At 41.3% G+C, this 17,911-nt stretch overlaps 1 protein-coding gene across 4 annotated transcripts in view; it reads right to left on the bottom strand.

Moving 5' to 3' along the window:
* Positions 1-15,699, bottom strand: part of RABEP1 (rabaptin, RAB GTPase binding effector protein 1) — a gene marked incomplete at both ends in the record, with an annotated part of 104,895 nt that extends 89,196 nt beyond the window's left edge. For all 4 annotated transcript variants that reach the window (XM_079725264.1, XM_079725265.1, XM_079725267.1 and 1 more), the window contains one exon: positions 15,666-15,699. In XM_079725264.1, the coding sequence (XP_079581390.1) occupies positions 15,666-15,699 (34 nt within the window). The remainder of the gene's footprint in view (positions 1-15,665) is intronic.
* Positions 15,700-17,911: the final 2,212 nt, after the last annotated feature.

The following is a 17,911-nucleotide window of genomic DNA, read 5'->3' as shown; positions in this document are numbered from 1 at the left end:
TCCCATGTGCCACAACTAAAGATCCCGCATGCTGCAACTAAGACCCAGCGCAGCCAAATAAATAAATATTTTTTAAAAAGAAAGAAAAAAATTGAAGGAACTTGGATCTTGGACATCCTTGAACAACTGAACCAACCTTGGAATGCTTTACTTCTAAACTTGTTACACACAAAAAAACCCTTTACTTGTTTAAGCCACTAGGGATTGGATTTCCAATTGCTATGAGAGGTATTCCTGATATAAAAAAATACATCAAGGGCTTCCCTGGTGGCGCAGTGGTTCAGAGTCCACCTGCCGATGCAGGGGAAACGGGTTCGTGCCCCGGTCCGGGAAGATCCCACGTGCCACGGAGCGGCTAGGCCCGTGAGCCATGGCTGCTGAGCCTGCGCGTCCGGAGCCTGTGCTCCGCAACGGGAGAGGCCACAACAGTGAGAGGCCCGCGTACCGCAAAAAAAAAAAAAAAAAAAATACATCAAAATGTATATATATCAGAAGTATCAAAATTTAAATGTACATAAATCCTTATTAGTTGTTTCAAAGGTTATTAAGGTAAGTGTTTGCACAAATATCTAGAGAGATATGTAGCAGGATGTTTACTACAGTGTTAACTGCAATAGGAAAAAAAATTTAAATATATACCAAGAGAGACCTAGTTAATCATGTTATGGAATCCATACAATGGATTACTATGCAGTCATTAAAAATAACATTTATTACTTAATTTAAGTGGGAACAACATCCAATAAAATATTAGAATTTTCATTGAACTTTTAAAAGAGTTTTTTTCATATATTTTAATATACATATAGGGGCTTCCCTGGTGGCCCAGTGGTAAAGAATCCACCTTCCATTGCAGGGGCACGGGTTCAATCCCTGGTCAGGGAACTAGGATCCCACACACCGTGGGGCAACTAAGCTCGCACGCCACAACTACTGAGCTCACACACCTCCACTAGAGAGCCCACGTGCCACAAACTACAGAGCCCACATGTTCTGGAGGCCGCGCACCACAACTAGAGAAGAGAAAACCCACACGCCACAACTAGAGAAGCCTGCATGCTGCAACGAAAGATCCCGCATACCTCAACGAAGATCCCACATGCTGCAGCTAAGACCCAATGCAGCCCCAAAAATTAAAAAATAAATAATATACATATAAAAATCCTGGAAAAATAACATATCAATAAATGAATGGATATTATCTTTGGGTAATTTTTTTATGCTTTTCTACATTTTCTAAATTGTTTACAATAGGTAGTATTAATTTTATCTAAAATTATAAAATAATTGCTTACAGAAAGAAAATGAATGACTTAATAAAAGATATGGAAGTCCTAACTTGACAAACAGCTCATACAGAAACAACTTAAAAATTCAAATGATATTGAAAAAAAAAAAGGCCAACAATTTCAGAAAAAAACAAAAAATGAAGAAGTATAAGTGGATATCTAATTGATATTGAGATAAAGCAGGTCTTTACAGGTATCAAAGCATTATCAAGTTTGTTCAAAAGAATTCTTAGGCTTCTCTATACCATACATTAGCAATGAGAGAAAGAATAAACTTGGACAATATCTGTAACAAATAAAAGACAAAGGCCAATGTCTATGAAATAAAGATATTTATAAATTAATAAGAAAATGGCAAAGGACATGAAGAGGCAATGCACAAAGAAAACAAATGGTCAATACATTTTTTAAAGCCTAATCACACCCACCAAAATGGTATCTTATTGCTGTTACAGGTTGCATTTAGAAACTTAAAACAGCAATAAGATACCACTTTGCCTATGCTATCGGTAATAATTAAGTCTATACTTAATGTTAACAAGGGTGAGGTGACACTAAAAGACATCAGCACTAATGGTAGAAATGTAAACTAGAACGAGATATCTGGAAAGCAATTTAGCAATATATAAATATATCAAAACCTCATACTTTTTGATTCAGAACTCTCTGGGAAATAATCAAAGATGACATCAAAGACTAATGTCCAAAGATGTCTCCTGTAGAATTATTTACTAATAGCAAGATCTTACAAATAATCAAATAGGCAGTAATAGGAAAATAATTAAGTTATTTTTACAACTTAATGTATAACAAACATATGATAAATTACTTTTAAAACCAACGTTTTTTGAAAAACTTACAACACAGAAAAATTTTACATCATAATTAAAAATAGCAGAATAGGGCTTCCCTGGTGGCGCAGTGGTTGGGCGTCCGCCTGCCGATGCAGGGGACACTGGTTCGAGCCCTGGTCTGGGAGGGTCCCACATGCCGCGGAGCGGTTTGGCCCGTGAGCCATGGCTGCTGAGTCTGGGCTTCCGGAGCCTGTGCTCCACAACGAGAGAGGCCACAACAGTGAGAGGCCCACGTACCACAAAAAAAAAAAAAAAAAAAAATAGCAGAATACAAAACCACATGTGCAATATGATCAACTGGTTAAAAATTTTATTTGTTGATATAAAACATGGCCAGAAATACACTAAAATGACAAAATATTCCAAAGGATAGAATTATGAGCAAGTCCAGTTTTCTTTATACTTTCTTTGTACTTTATGGTTTAAAACACACACACACACACACACACACACACACACACACAACTTGGGGTTTTGTTTTAACTTTGCCCCTTTTTTAATGATCTGAGAGTTTACTTAAATAAAACTGACCTGAGAGATAGTGGGTAGAATTTAAATAGTCAGGGGAACCTGGATCCTGAGCAATTTACTAAACTTTCATTTCCTCATTGCGAAATAGGGATAATACCAACCTTAAAGAATTCAGAGAATTAAATAATTAATGCACTTAAAGTGCTTTATGGCACTCTAAAGATCCTTTTTAAAGATACACCTTTCTCCTTAGTTTGTAACTAAATCAATGAGGGTTTTTTTTAAGGTCTTTTTTTCTGGGGTGGGGGAAGGGGGCAGGAGAGGGGAGCATGGTGGGCAGACTTAATGTGATCATTCCAAATTTTACCTGAATGAGTAAATACCTAAGAATAGTTCAGGAAAATTCTAGAAAATAAATAATGAAGGGTTCCTGACTCTTTAAAATATTAAAACATTAGAAAGTAGGGGAAAAAGTCATTTTAACTATGGGTATAACACCAGAACAGATAAATCAATCAAACACAATACTATTCAGAAACGGACTCAGGTATTCCTGGATATTTAGCATATAATAAATGGTGGCATTTCAAAATCAATGGAGAAAAATGGATTAATCACTACATGGTGCAATAATATCTGGCTAGCCATTTGAAAATAAATAGTAGTAAAAGCTAGATTCCTATCTCAGTCCTTACATCAAAATAAATTCCAAAGTGATCAAACATTTAAAAGTAAATACTAGAAGGTAACATAGACAAAGAGGTAGAAGGAAACCTAGAAGCCATTAAGGAAAAAACTGATAAACCCATACGCCGAAACATCTCAAAGTTAAAAAACAAAGTGGGGGAAATTTTTGCTACATTTGCTACACACATGATAAAGAGGTCAACTGCCCCATATGCAAATAATTTCTTAAATTAAGGAGCTATAAGCTCTCTTATACCCTGATGGTGAGCCTGTAAACTGTCCAACCTTTCTGAAAAAGAATTTGACATTTGCCATTAAATTTTTAAATGTTTACTTATTTTTTGTTTTTGTTTTTGTTTTTTGTTTTTGGCGGTATGTGGGCCTCTCACTGTTGTGGCCTCTCTCATTGCGGAGCACAGGCTCCGGACACACAGGCTAAGCAGCCATGGCTCACGGGCCCAGCCGCTCCGCAGCATGTGGGATCCTCCCGGACCGGGGCACGAACCCGTGTCCCCTGCATCGGCAGGCGGACTTCCAACCACTGCGCCACCAGGGAAGCCCCAATGTTTACTTATTTATTTTGGCTGCGCCGGGTCTTAGTTGCAGCACGCGAGATCTTTAGTTATGGCATTTGGACTCTTGGTTGAGGCATGCATGCAGGATCTAGTTCCCTGAGCAGGGATCGAAGCCAGACCCCCTACATTGGGAGAGTGGAGTCTTACCCACTGGACCACCAGAGAAGTCCCGCCATTAAATTTTTAAACGTTCATATTCTTTGACTCAGTAATTTTGGTTCAAGGAATTTATAACACAAAAACACTCACATGAGCCTGTGAAGACAGGTACAAGGATATTAGCTGAAGTTTTATAATAACGGCACAAATATTCATCAATGGGGACTTACTTTAAAAAATTATAGTGTATCTGTATTATGCAGCCACAAAAATGATCTATTTCAAAAATGATGACATTATCTATACCAAAAACAAAGTAAAGAAAAAGGAAGGTTGAGAAGAGCGTATACAGCATGATTCCACTTTTAAATCATCAGAATACACATTTCTTTTTAAAAAACCAGAAAAATATCTACCAGACCCTTATCAGTGTTTATCTCTGAGGGGTGAGCTTATGAGCTTATATGGACTTTTCCCTTCGTATTATACATTTATAAATTTTTAACAAACATTTGTTATTTTTGACACAAAAAATTTTTTTAATTAAGAAATTTAAAATCACATCCATGAAAGAATAAACAAATACATAAATGGAACAGAACGGTGAGCCTAGGAATAGATCCACACGAATATAGTCGACTGCTCTGTGACAAAGAAGGACAGGCAATTCAATGGAGAAAGGACAGTCTTTCCAACAAATGATGGTGCTGGAACAACTGGATATCCACATGCAAACATGAAAGAAAAAAATCTAGCTACAGACCTTACACCCTTTACAAAAAAATAACTTAAAATGAGTCACAGGGGCTTCCCTGGTGGCGCAGTGGTTGAGAGTCTGCCTGCCGATGCAGGGGACACGGGTTCATGCCCCGGTCTGGGAGGATCCCACGTGCCGCGGAGCGGCTGGGCCCGTGAGCCATGGTTGCTGAGCCTGTGCGTCCGAAGCCTGTGCTCCACAACGGGAGAGGCCACAACGGTGAGAGGCCCGCGTACCGCAAAAAAAAAAAAGAGTCACAGACCTAAATGTAAAATGCAAAACTATGAAACTCCTAGAGCGAAACATAGTAGAAAATCTAGATGACCTTGGGTTATGGCAATGACTTTTTAGATATTGCACCAAAGGCACAATCTATGAAAGAAATAATTATAAGTTGGATTTCATTAAATTTAAAACTTCTGTTTGTGAAAAACACTGTCAAGGGCAAAGACAAGCCACAGATTTGGAGAAAATACTTGCAAAAGGCATATCTGACAAAGCCCAGTTATCCAAAATATACAATGCACTCTTAAAACTAAACAATAAGAAAATTAACAACCTCATTAAAAGTTAAGCAAAAATTCTGAACAGACACCTCACAAAAGAAGATATACAGATAATGAATAACCTCAACATCACCTGTCTTTAGGGAACTGCAAATTAAAACAATGAGACACCACTACACATCTACTAGAATGGCTAAAATCCAAAACACAGACACTTGCCAAATGCTGGAAAAAGTGGAACAACAGGAATGCTCATTTGTGGCTGGTGGGAATGCAAAATGGTACAGCCACTTCAACACACTCTTACCATATGATCCAGCAATCACACTCCTTAATATTTAACCAAATGAGTGGAAAACTTAGATCCACACAGAAATCTGCATTATAGTAATTTATTCATAACTACTAAAACTTGGAAGCAATCATGAGGTCCTTCAATAACTGAATAACTGGTACATCTAGACAATGAAATATTTTTTTTTTTTTTTTTTTTTGCTTTATCACAAATTTAATCAGTTATATGTATACATATGTTCCCATATCCCCTCCCTTTTGCGTCTCCCTCCCACCCTCCCTATCCCACCCCTCCAGGCGGTCACAAAGCACCGAGCTGATCTCCCTGTGCTATGCGGCTTCTTCCCACTAGCTATCTACCTTACGTTTGGTAGTGTATATATGTCCATGCCGCTCTTTCACTTTGTCACAGCTTACCCTTCCCCCTCCCCATATCCTCAAGTCCATTCTCTAGTAGGTCTGTGTCTTTATTCCTGTCTTACCCCTATGTTCTTCATGACCTTTTTTTTTCTTAAATTCCATATATATGTGTCAGCATACAGTATTTGTCTTTCTCTTTCTGACTTACTTCACTCTGTATGACAGACTCTAGGTCCATCCACCTCATTACAAATAGTTCAATTTCATTTCTTTTTATGGCTGAGTAATATTCCATTGTATGTATGTGCCACATCTTCTTTACCCATTCATCCGATGATGGACACTTAGGTAGACAATGAAATATTAATCAGTGCTAAAAAAAGAAATGGGCTACCAAGCCCCAAAAAGACATGAAGAAACCTTAAATGTATATTACTAAGTGAAAGAAGCCAATCTGAAAAGCCTACATAACTGTATGATTCCAACTATATAACATTCTGGAAAAGGGAGAAACCATGGAGACAGTAAAAAGATCAGTGTTTACCAAGCATTCAGGGGAAAAGAGGGATGAGGAGGTAGAACACGGCATTTCTAAGGCAGTGAAACTGTTCTGTATGATATTACAATGGTCAATGGATAGATGCACTGCATGTTTGTCCAAACCCACAGAATGTACAACACCAAGAGTGAAGACTAATGTAAATGATGGACTTTGGTTGATAATGATGTGCAGGTTCATCGATTGTTTAAAAATGTACCACACTGGTGTGGAGTGTTGATGGTCGGGGAGTCTGATAGGGAGGGGGTATAAGGAAACTCTGTACTTTCTGTTCAATTTTGCTATGAAAATAAAACTACTCTAATTTTAAAAAATACACAACACAGTGTAAGGCATATAACACCTCAATAAATCACAGCTTCCGTTTTATTATGAACTCATATGATACAGAGAAATAAAACAAATTTGAGGGAACGTTAGCATACATTAAAAAGAGTTGAGAGTTTTGATCAAAAAAGAACATCTTTGCTGCTTGTTGCACAAGTCACATAGATTCCATGTCTGGAATATTCCACTAATATTAGGGACACCATTTTAGGAAGAGCACTAGCAAACTACATGGTATTAGAACGTCTGGCTAGCCAAGCAAAGGAAGCTGCAAAGAATGGAGAGGGTATAGAATCCTCACATGAGGAACTGCCAAGATAGAAGCAAGCTCTTTAAATATCTGAAGACCCTTTGTGTGGAAGAGAAAATAGACTAATTCTGACTCATTCACAAGGCCAGAACCATGGCGTAGAAGTTGTAGGGAAGTGATTTCAGCCCAACAAAGTTAAGAATTTACTAATACAGTTACCACAAAAAGTGGCCACGTTCTAGGAAGACTGGATTTCATCCGTTAGGAGTAAATGCAGAACACAGAACACATTTTTGCAATAGAGATGGATCTAACCTGTTAATGGCCCTTCTGTAACTGTCTACTGAGGCTTACTAGGTTCACAATAAAATGAAAGACAGAAGTAGTGTCAGGCAGACTCTATTCCACAGTAGCTAAGAAAGCTGGGGATGTAAGATCTAGATGAGGGAGGGGGGGAGGCCAGGTGGGCAGCAGCAGTTTATTTATAAATAATAAATAAATATAGCAGGAGCTTAGAGAAAGCAATCAAGTAGACATCAATTTGGGACTAAATGGTAACTATCAAGTTTGTATTGATTTTTCATACACTTAACCAATGGAATAGTAACCCGCATCATGGTTCCCCCACCCCCACCCCATTGGATTTCCCACAATAAGGAGCCAATCATATCCTGTACTTTATTATTCTAACACCCTTTCTCAACCCAGGTTCCATGATAGAGTTAAATCCTAATGCCCAAGGTATTCAATGTACATAATGAATTAACTTCTCTCCTGTGCATCTAAAATGGTACTGGTTATATCACCTTTAAGATAACTGGGAACATAGCCAAATTATTTTCTGTGTTCTGTGCTTAAGATGAGGAACCCAGCCAAGTATAAACAATCTCATCTGTAATGAAGGTTGCAAAACAACAACTTCCATGAAGACAGGCACCTTGTCTACCTTGTTTGTAGCTCATACCCAAATCACATATGTTGAATAAATGAATAAAAGAATGGAGACTACACTTATATTTAGTCAGTTTCTCTTCTACCTCGAGTTTTCTCTACCTTTCTTTCTCACACACCTTTCCTTTTTCCCTTCTGTTTTGGAGGATGAGATCCCTTTCTCTCCTCCTGAAACTCAAGCTCTTGATGCATCTTATCTGCTCTTAATTCCTCAGAGATCTAGTCCATATTTATTTTCTCCTTGATAACTTCAGGTTCTCCCTTCTCAGGGGCAGTTCCTCCAGCATCTACAATTATTGAAAAATAAATAATTATCAAGAAAGTCTCAGGACTTCCCTGGTGGTCCAGTGGTTAAGACTCCAGGCTCCCAATGCAGGGGGCCCGGGTTCGATCACTGGTCACGGAACTGGATCCCGCATGCTGCAACTAAGAGCCCACATGCCACAACTAAAAGATCCCGCATGCGACAACCAAGATCCCACGTGCCGCAACGAACACCCAGCACAGCCAAACAAATAAATAAATTTTTTTAAAAAAGTCTCATGCGGGGCCTCCCTGGTGGCGCAGTGGTTGAGAGTCCGCCTGCCGATGCAGGGGATACGGGTTCGTGCCCCGGTCTGGGAGGATCCCATATGCCGCGGAGCGGCTGGGCCCGTGAGCCATGGCTGCTGAGCCTGCGCATCCGGAGCCTGTGCTCCGCAACGGGAGAGGCCACAACAGTGAGAGGCCCGCATACCACAAAAAAAAAAAAAAAAAAAAAAAAAAAAAAAAGTCTCATGCGTTCTGACTGTAATCAAGTTACATCCATTCTATGATTCCTTTCTAGCAATGTCATAATGACGCACCTAGAGAAAGTTCATTCTACATAAACAGAAGCAGTAACCAGAAGACAGGTGACAACCCCACTCTACTCCTAAATTCTAGTGTTGGCTCTGCTACAAGTCACTTCTGCTTCTTTAGTCCTTAATTTCCTGATCTCTAAAATGAGGGAAGATAAGTCTTTAGGATTCTTTTCAGGGATATGTCTCTATATCTACTACTCTCTATAGGTTAAATACATCTGCAGTGAGTAAAAGTAATGGTGAGGCAAATTTCCACTTAAAGGATAACCAAAACATCAGAACTAGTCAAAACTAGGATGTCGTGAGTTCCTTCTCTCTCCAGAGGCATTCAAACAGAAATCAGTCTACCACTTGGAAAAGATTCAAGTATCTAATGAGAAAACTGAACAAAAGCACCTTCCTTCATAGCTCTCCCTGTTCTACTTGTAGTAAGTTTCACCTGTGATCCAACAGAGAACTATCACTAGGCACGTCCTCATTTCACATTAGTGTGCCTAAGGCCCATTCCCTCCACTAGATCATAAAATTCCTGAAATCAGAACTATATCTCGTTCATTTCCACAGCCCTTCTGCATTACCTGGCACAGCTGTCCTACACAAAAATAAACAGAATTGTTTACTAAATATTCCTATGAAGACTAAACTCAATGTAATGACTGATTATACAAAAAGAGCACATGAAATTTCACTGAATAAAAACGTAGTATATGATGTACTCAAGATATTTTAGAAATCAGAGCCCTTAAGAGTCAAAGGCAGTTCCATCCACAGGTAGTCAGGTAAGACATACAAATTAAAGGATTATTACACAATCCCAGGCTACTGTGTGTTGGGACAGACTGTGTTAGTCTGTGTTAGTGAGACTGTGTTAGTCAGACCGTGGGGTAAGCTCATGGCTTTTGTGTTTCTGATCAAGTTTAGTAGTTGGGAGATTTATCAAGTAATAATAAACAAACTAAATATATGGATTATTGAATAAATGGTGTTAAAACAATTGGCTTGGGCTTCCCTGGTGGCACAGTGGTTAAGAATCCACCTGCCAATGCAGGGGACACGGGTTCGAGCTCTGATCCGGGAAGATCCCACATGCCGCGGAGCAACTAAGCCCATGCGCCACAACTACTGAGCCTGCGCTCTAAAGCCCACGAGCCACAACTACTGAAGCCGGTGTGCCTAGAGCCCAGTTTTCCACAACGAGAAGCCACCGCAATGAGGAGCCCGCGTACTGCAACGAAGAGTAGCCTGCACTCGCCTCAACTAGAGAAAGCCCGTGCGCAGCAACGAAGACCCAATGCAGCCAAAAATAAATAAATAAAATAAATATATATTTTTTTAATTGGCTTTATCCACTTGGAAGAAAAATAAAGTTAGAACACTATATCATATCAAAAATAAATTCCAGATGCAGGCAGCTTCCCCCAGCAAGCCAGAAAGCAGCTTTCCAGGAAGTTCTACAGATGTGGTCTCTCAATGATCACTAACCTTCAGAGGGCCACAGCTGTACCCTCTCCAACGAAGTCTGGATTTCAGTTCTGGGAGCAGCCTCTTGAAGATTTGCTCCTTCCCTAGGTGCTCTGCCTTAGCCCTAGAGGTAGTAGCTGCTCCCTATATCTACTATTCCTGTATTCTTTAGGGTTTTCTTTTTCTCTTGGGTAATCTCCTGTTTAGTTAATAATTATTTATATTAAACTTTACCTGTTAAATTTAAAAATAAATAAATTCCAGATGGTCTAAAGTACTAAATATAAGAGATGAAAGTGGTGAAAATGAGATGTTTTTGTTGTTGTTGGGTTTTTTTTGTTTTTGATTTTTTAATAAAAAGAGGTCTTCCTAAGAAACCCAGAAACCATTAATTTTTTTAAATGGTCAAAGGACTTCCCTGGTGGCACAGTGGTTAAGACTCCACGCTCCCAATGCAGGGGGCCCGGGTTCGATCCCTGGCCGAGGAACTAGATCCCACATGCATGCCACAACTAAGGAGCCCAAGAGCTGCAACTAAGGAGCCCACATGCCACAACCAAGACCCGGAACAACCAAATAAAAATAAATATTTTTTTAAAAGTGATCAGATCTACATAAAAATTAAAGCTTTCTGCACAACAAAAGAAAAAATAAATATATATAATTACTATCAGGAAAGTACAAATTAAAAAGCCATCATTTTACCTACTTGATTAAAACCCTTCAATGGCTTCCCTTAGAGCTCTAACGCTAAAGCCCCCTCAGGCCAGCCTATACCTATTTGACCCTCTCATTATCTCTAACCCGGCACACTGACCTTTCTTCAGTCATCTTGCTCATCCTGCTTCTTCCAAAAAAGGGACTCCTGCTCATCCACTGGGTCTCAGCTCTAGGACCACTTCCTCAGAAACCTTTCCTGGACTAAATAAATGGGTCAAATTCCTCAATTACAGCATTGTGTACCTCTCACAGCTGCTCAGCTCAAAAACCTCCTAATGATCCTTGACTCCTCTCTCTTTTGCATCCCATATCTAATCCAAATCCTGCTGGCCATGCCTTCGAAATATAACCTCCACCAATGCACCCTGGTCTCAGCCTCATCTTCTTTTTCCTGGATTAATGCCTCCCTTGCCTTCCTTTACTCTACTGCCAATCTCCCAACCAGAGTGGTTTGGTTTTTTTTTTTTTTTAATGTAAGTCAGATCACATCACTCCTCTGCTCAAAACATTTTTAATGATTCCCCATAGTGAAAGCCAATCTTTGCAATGCTTCCAGAGCCCAGAAGACCTGCCACCACTCCATTACCTTTCACCTCATATTCTACTACTCTCTTCTCCCTTCCTCTCCTACCTCCTTCCACCCACTGCCCCAATAATTTCATTCTAGCCACACTGACCTCCATGCCATCCCTCAAACATGCCAGACACATTCCTTCCCTAAGGCATTTGCAAGAATTGATCCCTATTTCTGGAACACTCTTCCTCCAGATACCCTCATATTACCTCTTCTATCACCTTCAAGTCTCTGGTCAAATGTCATCTATGCAATAAGGCCACTCTGACCACCCTATTTAAAACCAGCCTATCCCCCTTCCTTTTACCCTGCTCTATTTTTTCTTTTTTTCCATAGCACTTATCACCTAACAATCCATATGTTTTGCTTATGTTTGTTGTTTAATATCTGTTTCTCCCACACTAGGGCAGGGTTATTTATTATCTGTGTTGCCCACTGATGTGTTCCAAATATCTAGAATTGTGCCTGGCAAGTAGTACACACTCACATTTGTTGAGCAGTTTTGTACTTGTCTGTGGGATTATCTAATTAATGGCCTTCTGATTCACTACCTAGGAACAGGGACTGGGTTTGGGTTTCTTCGTCATTTTATTTCCTAGGGCCTAGCATAAGGCTTGGCCTAGACTAGGCGTTAACTGAAGAATACCTTTTTTTTGTGTGTGTGTCTATCAGAAGATACAAATTTAAAACAACTGACATTATCCAGGGTTTGTAAAAGTGTAGAGGAAATCCACCCTCTCATATACTATTGGCAGGTATGTAAATTGATACTTTTTGAGAGTAAGCTAGCAATGGTTATTAAAATTTAATTCACTCAGAGCTCATGCCCTTTAATTCATAGTCTTACGGAAGTAAAAGCAAAAGTACCTGAAAAATATGTACAAGAATATTACAGAACTGCTTATAATGAAAAAATTAAAGCATCAATAAAGATACAGGCAAATAAATCATGTGTAGTACATGCGTATGACAGAACATTCATTAACAAGAATGAGGTAGATCTATAACATTGAACTGGAAAGTAGTCCACGATCTAGTAACAGATCGAGGGCTCTGGCATCAGGTGACCTGGATTTGAATCCTGGCTCCCCTCACTTCTAGCTATGTAACTCTAGGCACTTTTAACTTCTCTGTGCTTCAGTTTCCTCATCAATAAAACAGGAACAATATTATAATAGCACCCACCTCACTAATAAGAAGATCTCCTGAGATAATGCATGCAGTGTCTATAGCACATTACATGGCCACATAACCATTTACAAGTATATGATAATTATAGCTAACATTTATAAGCAAAACAGACAAGTTGCAGACCTATGTATGTAAAGCATGTCCATTTCAGGGGGAAAAGGTAGCATGTCTGTGTTAACTATAGAAAAACAAGTCAAGAAGGATAGAAAACTTAGTATTGGTTTCCTTTGGGAGATGGGAGGAGACATACTTCTTAATAGCCATACTTTTTTAATGGAAGGATTTTAGAATACAGTGTTTTTAAATAAAAAAGAAATGAAGTAAAATCAGAGCAAATGCTTCTAAGATAGAGTTTAACTTAGATTTTAAAATATTAAAAATTTAAAAATTTTACATTCTATATAGTCTTTGAATTATCAAGGTAAAATGAAATAATAAGCTGAAATTTGTCTATTGAAGTTACCTTTGTTCTAAACGAGTAAACTAAGATGCATGATCAAAAAAATAGTTTTCGAAAAACTTACAAAACAAAAAATTAAAGAGAATTTAAAGAAAATTATTACATTTTACCCTGTCGATTTACACACAAATGAATTCTTTTCTTAATCTACGATATCTCCATGAAAAATAAACCTATGTCAAAGAAGGAAAAGAAAACAATGTCAACGTAAAATAAAACTGCCTCTAAAATGGGATACCTGGGAATTCCCTGGAGGTCCAGTGGTTAGGACTCTGCGCTCTAACTGCCGAGGGCCTGGGTTCAATCCCTGGTCAGGGAACTAAGATCACACAAGCCACGCAGCGTGGCCAAATAAATAAATAAAATGGGATAAAAGCTAGATTAAAGTCAAAAAGTAAAAGTTATCTTTTACTGCCCATTTAACTCAAAAGAATTCTGCAATTGTTTGTTTGTTTTTTTTTTTATATCAGCAAGGTTAGGAAATTCAAGCATGCTTAAAGCTAAAGTGTTACGAAGTGATCTATGTTAAGTTCAGCCAAAGGGAAAAATTAAATCCCCAAGATGAACTTCTAAGAAGACACTGATACAAAGCGTTCAAATATACCGAACTCTCTCCTTTTGTAAACAGTAGCTGTGGCTGCTCATTTACTACATTAACTGAAAATAAATACTGCAATCTATGCAAACTAAATCTCATCCCACGGTCACAGGATTTGAAAAATAGGGAATAAACCTGTACTAAGAATACAAGATTTCCTAAAGCTAATTTTTCCTAGCCTCTTTCAAATGCTTAGTCACTTCTGCCTATTTACAAGGAAGACCATTTCACGTCTAGAAAGAGGCAGGGAATTTTGATTCCAGACTGTCATGTCACCTGAGCCGTCCTAGACGTTTGTTTCCATGCAACTCAAGAGAAGGCAGCTGCCAGCTAAGCATACCTACCACTCCAGATCAAAACCAGAAGCCACTGGGGCTCTCTCTATTCTGCCTCTGTCTGCAAAAACAAAGAGGTGTTTGTGGAAAAGGGAAGTTTTCTTCCCTGACACCAAATGCAAAAGGTGAGGATTAAAATGTAGCCTGAAAACATCCCCATTTCCTCTAACAGTCCACCAGAAATGCCTCCCTTCTCCTCTACTGAAACAGAAACAGCAACCAGATTCTTACACAACTCCAGATGTAGGTACCAGACATGTCTCCTTAGGCAACTAATAAAATCTAAAACTAGAGGCAAACAGGCTTTGGAACACACTTCCAAGAAAGCAGCTAGCATTAAAATCTGATAACATTGTTTCAGGTTCCTCAAAGGCAACAAAAGAGAGTAAGGTCTTCATGAAAGATTATTTTAAGAGACAACCCTAGGCACAGGCAGGTTTTTAAGCACCTACCATGGGCCCAGCACCAAATCCTGACATTCCACTCACACAAGATTCTAAGCACACACGCTGATTACAGAAATACACCTGAAAGAACTCTCTTGCCCAGATACAGCAGTACCTTGTCAAGGACCAGGCACAGTCTTTCCAAACATAACTCCAGGTGGTAAAACCTGGAACCACGTGGTCAATCTCCGAAGCAGAGCTTAAGCCAATTTCCCAGAAGGTCATGAAGGACTGACAATCACCTGGGACTAATTAGGATGGGGCTCTTTTTCCTTCCTTGGATATAAGTGCTATAAAAGACAGGCTTCCTCGACTTCACCATTCTCATTATTCCCCAAAACCGCCTTAATAATACTAACCAGTTTACATAATACATGTTGCCTCCTTTTAAGTAAAATATAAAGGCACGAATTAACCTCTTTTCAGGAGAATACTCAAGTTCAAAGAGGCTAAGAAACCTGCATAGTGCTTGTTAGTGAAGGCTCCAGGTCCTGCAGACGCCCAGGCCCCAGCACTTACCATTAAGCCACAATGCTTCTCAAGGAACGCTACTAAATCCAGCTACTGATCCTAACCAGTTTCACGCCACAAAACTGAGCTCAAAGCGCTCAGTGGCATGGATGGGGGGCGGGGCGTGGGGAGGGTACATCACCACTACCTAAGCAATTTTTTTTCTTTAACGAATATAGCACATGTTCCTGATTTCCATCCTCCCCACGGGCAGAACCCACGTGCCGGCCCCACCGCTACCCACAGCAACTCCCTCTCCACGCTCCCCAGCTTCTGCCTGGTCCCCCGCAGCCTCCTCACGCCCCTCCCTCCACCCCCACCCCAGCCAGGGCTAAAGCCGGCACCTCCCGCCCCCTCCCCAGCGACGGCTGCCCAGGCCCCCGCACCGCCCTCGCGCGCAGCCGGCGCCGGAACCCGCGCGCTCCCGCCTCCGCCCGGCAGGGTCACCCCCGGGGCCTGCGCGCGCCCTTCCCGCCGCCCGGAGGTCTCCCCGCGACGCCGGCGCTGGGCAGGCCGCGCCCGCCGCGCCTGCCATGGTGGGCGACTCACCGTCAGGCTGAGGAGCCGGGCCCGGCTGCGCCATGGCCGGGCGGCCGGCCTCGGGGAGCGGGAATGGGCGGGGAAGCGGCGTCCCGGGCTCCTACAGGCTCAGCTGGCGGAGGAGGCGTCGACCGAGCCGCCGCCGCCACCGCCCAGGGAGGAACCGCTAAGGCTGGAGCCGCCGGCGCCGCCACAGCCGCGGGCAGAGACGGACCCGAGCGCCGACCTCCGCCTCCTCATCCTGACAGCGGGAAATAAGCAGCGCGCAGGCGCGGGGGGATGGGGCGGCACGTGACGTCCCCCTGAGGGGAGGGGCGGGGCTTCGCGAGGGGTTGGGGAGCGCGGCGCGAGGGGGAGGCTGAAGGAGGAGCGGAGCGCGGCGGGTAGGGTGGGGTGGGGGAGGAGGAGGCTGAATAGGGGAGGAGGGGGAGAGGGAAGAGGAGGAGAGTGGCGGCGGGGAAGGCCCGGCCTTGTGCAGGGGCCGCTCCGGGCCCTCCGCCCCAGCACAGAGGCAAAGAAAGAATAATAATAAAAAGAAGGGCGAGAGAGTGGGCTAGATGGTGAAGTGAGCGCAAATCCAGCCACTCCCTGTTGTAGCTGTGTGACCTTGGGCGAGTCACTTAACCTCTTTGAACCTCACAGCCTTCGTCTGTATAATGGCTATTAAACGTTTAAATGAAGTGAAGTGTGCGGAACTGTGTCTGACGTACGTTCCATTAAGCACCTATACAGGATGTAACTTTTAAGTTCCAGGTACCATGATAGGTGCTGGGGATACTGCCAGACACAGTTCCTGCACCCATGAGGGGAGAGGGGAGATAGGCAGACAACACCGCCCTTACACCTGTGCATAGGCACCATACATTACAGGCACACCTCTACCCCAGCCCTGTCCACATTCCTTCCACAGGTTCTAGGGACATGCCCACATGGTGTCTGTGTCTCTCCTTCAGGACCAGGTTCTGGGAACTTGTGACCCCAGAATTCCCTCCCCAAATGGCTGGGCTCTTCCCAGGTCCATCTTCCCTAAGGCAGAGTCTGCGGATCCCTAGAAGTGGCTAAGGGGCAGCTGTGTTTGGGGCAGGGGGCACATCACTTGGACATTTGAGCTTCTGTGTACACAGATCCCTAGTGCAGGAGAGAGAGATGGAAAAAGATGGCAGGTGGGCCAGGGCCAGGGCTCCCACCAGCACCTCATTCAAGTGCATAAATCTGAGGAGTCCAGGAATTCTAAATTTGAACCTGGTCTTCCATGTCATTAAAGATGCCTATTTGTCAAGATAGAATAGAATATATTAAGATTAACAGTTGGAGTGATTTATAATTTTAAATAATTTAGGTAGACGTGTTGCATCTGTTTGTACTTTTGCCCCAAACCCTGCTAACATTAGGGAAGGACCTATATACAGACTTGAGTTTTTTAAGCAGTTAATGTATTCGAATGGCTGGTATGCCTTTGATAGAGCAAGCAGGGTGGCTTCCCCAATCCCCCATTAAATGACTTTCCTGGATAAGCAGATCCATGCTGAACATGGAGACCTTTGTCCAGGGTAGGACAGCCCAGTGCACCCTCTCTCTGGTGATGACCAATGCAAGGCAGGAACCATAAAGATAGCAGATGCTGATGCCCTCCACAAAAGGGGCTCCTTCTAGTGAGCAAGAGGCATGTTTATTGCCATTGATAATCTGGGACTTGAAGCCAGGCCCTCAAGATCAAGGTCACTCAGAAAGGATCAGGCTGCTGATTTAAACACATAGAGCTCCCCATGCAAAGGAGGTGGTTGAAAAAGCAATTTGGAAATCACATAGGAGCACGCAGGGGTTATGTACTTTTTCATATTTTTAGGTAAACCCTAAGACCCAGGAATTCCACCCCCTAGGCATATGTTTTAAAGAAAACTAGTGTGTGCTCAAAGCCTTTATTAAGTGTAAAAGACATGATTCTTATATTTTGAAAGAAATTGGGAGATAAGATTTAAACACATGTAATAATTGCTTATCAATTACATTGTACATGTGCCACAGGAGACACAAGAATATCTAAGGTGGCATAGTTTATAATACAATAAATAAATAACCCAAGTGTTCATCAACAGAATAGATAAATAAATTTTAAAATATTCATACAATGGAATATGCTACAGCAATAATAATGAACAAACTACAGCTACATATTCAATGGAGATGAACCTCACAAACATAATTTTGAGAAAAAGAAGTAGATTATAAAATAATACATACAGCATGATTCCATT

The sequence above is a fragment of the Hyperoodon ampullatus genome (genome assembly GCF_949752795.1).
Source record: "Hyperoodon ampullatus genome assembly, chromosome: 19".
Lineage (NCBI taxonomy): Eukaryota > Metazoa > Chordata > Mammalia > Artiodactyla > Ziphiidae > Hyperoodon > Hyperoodon ampullatus.
This window is presented reverse-complemented; position numbering and strand designations above follow the sequence as displayed.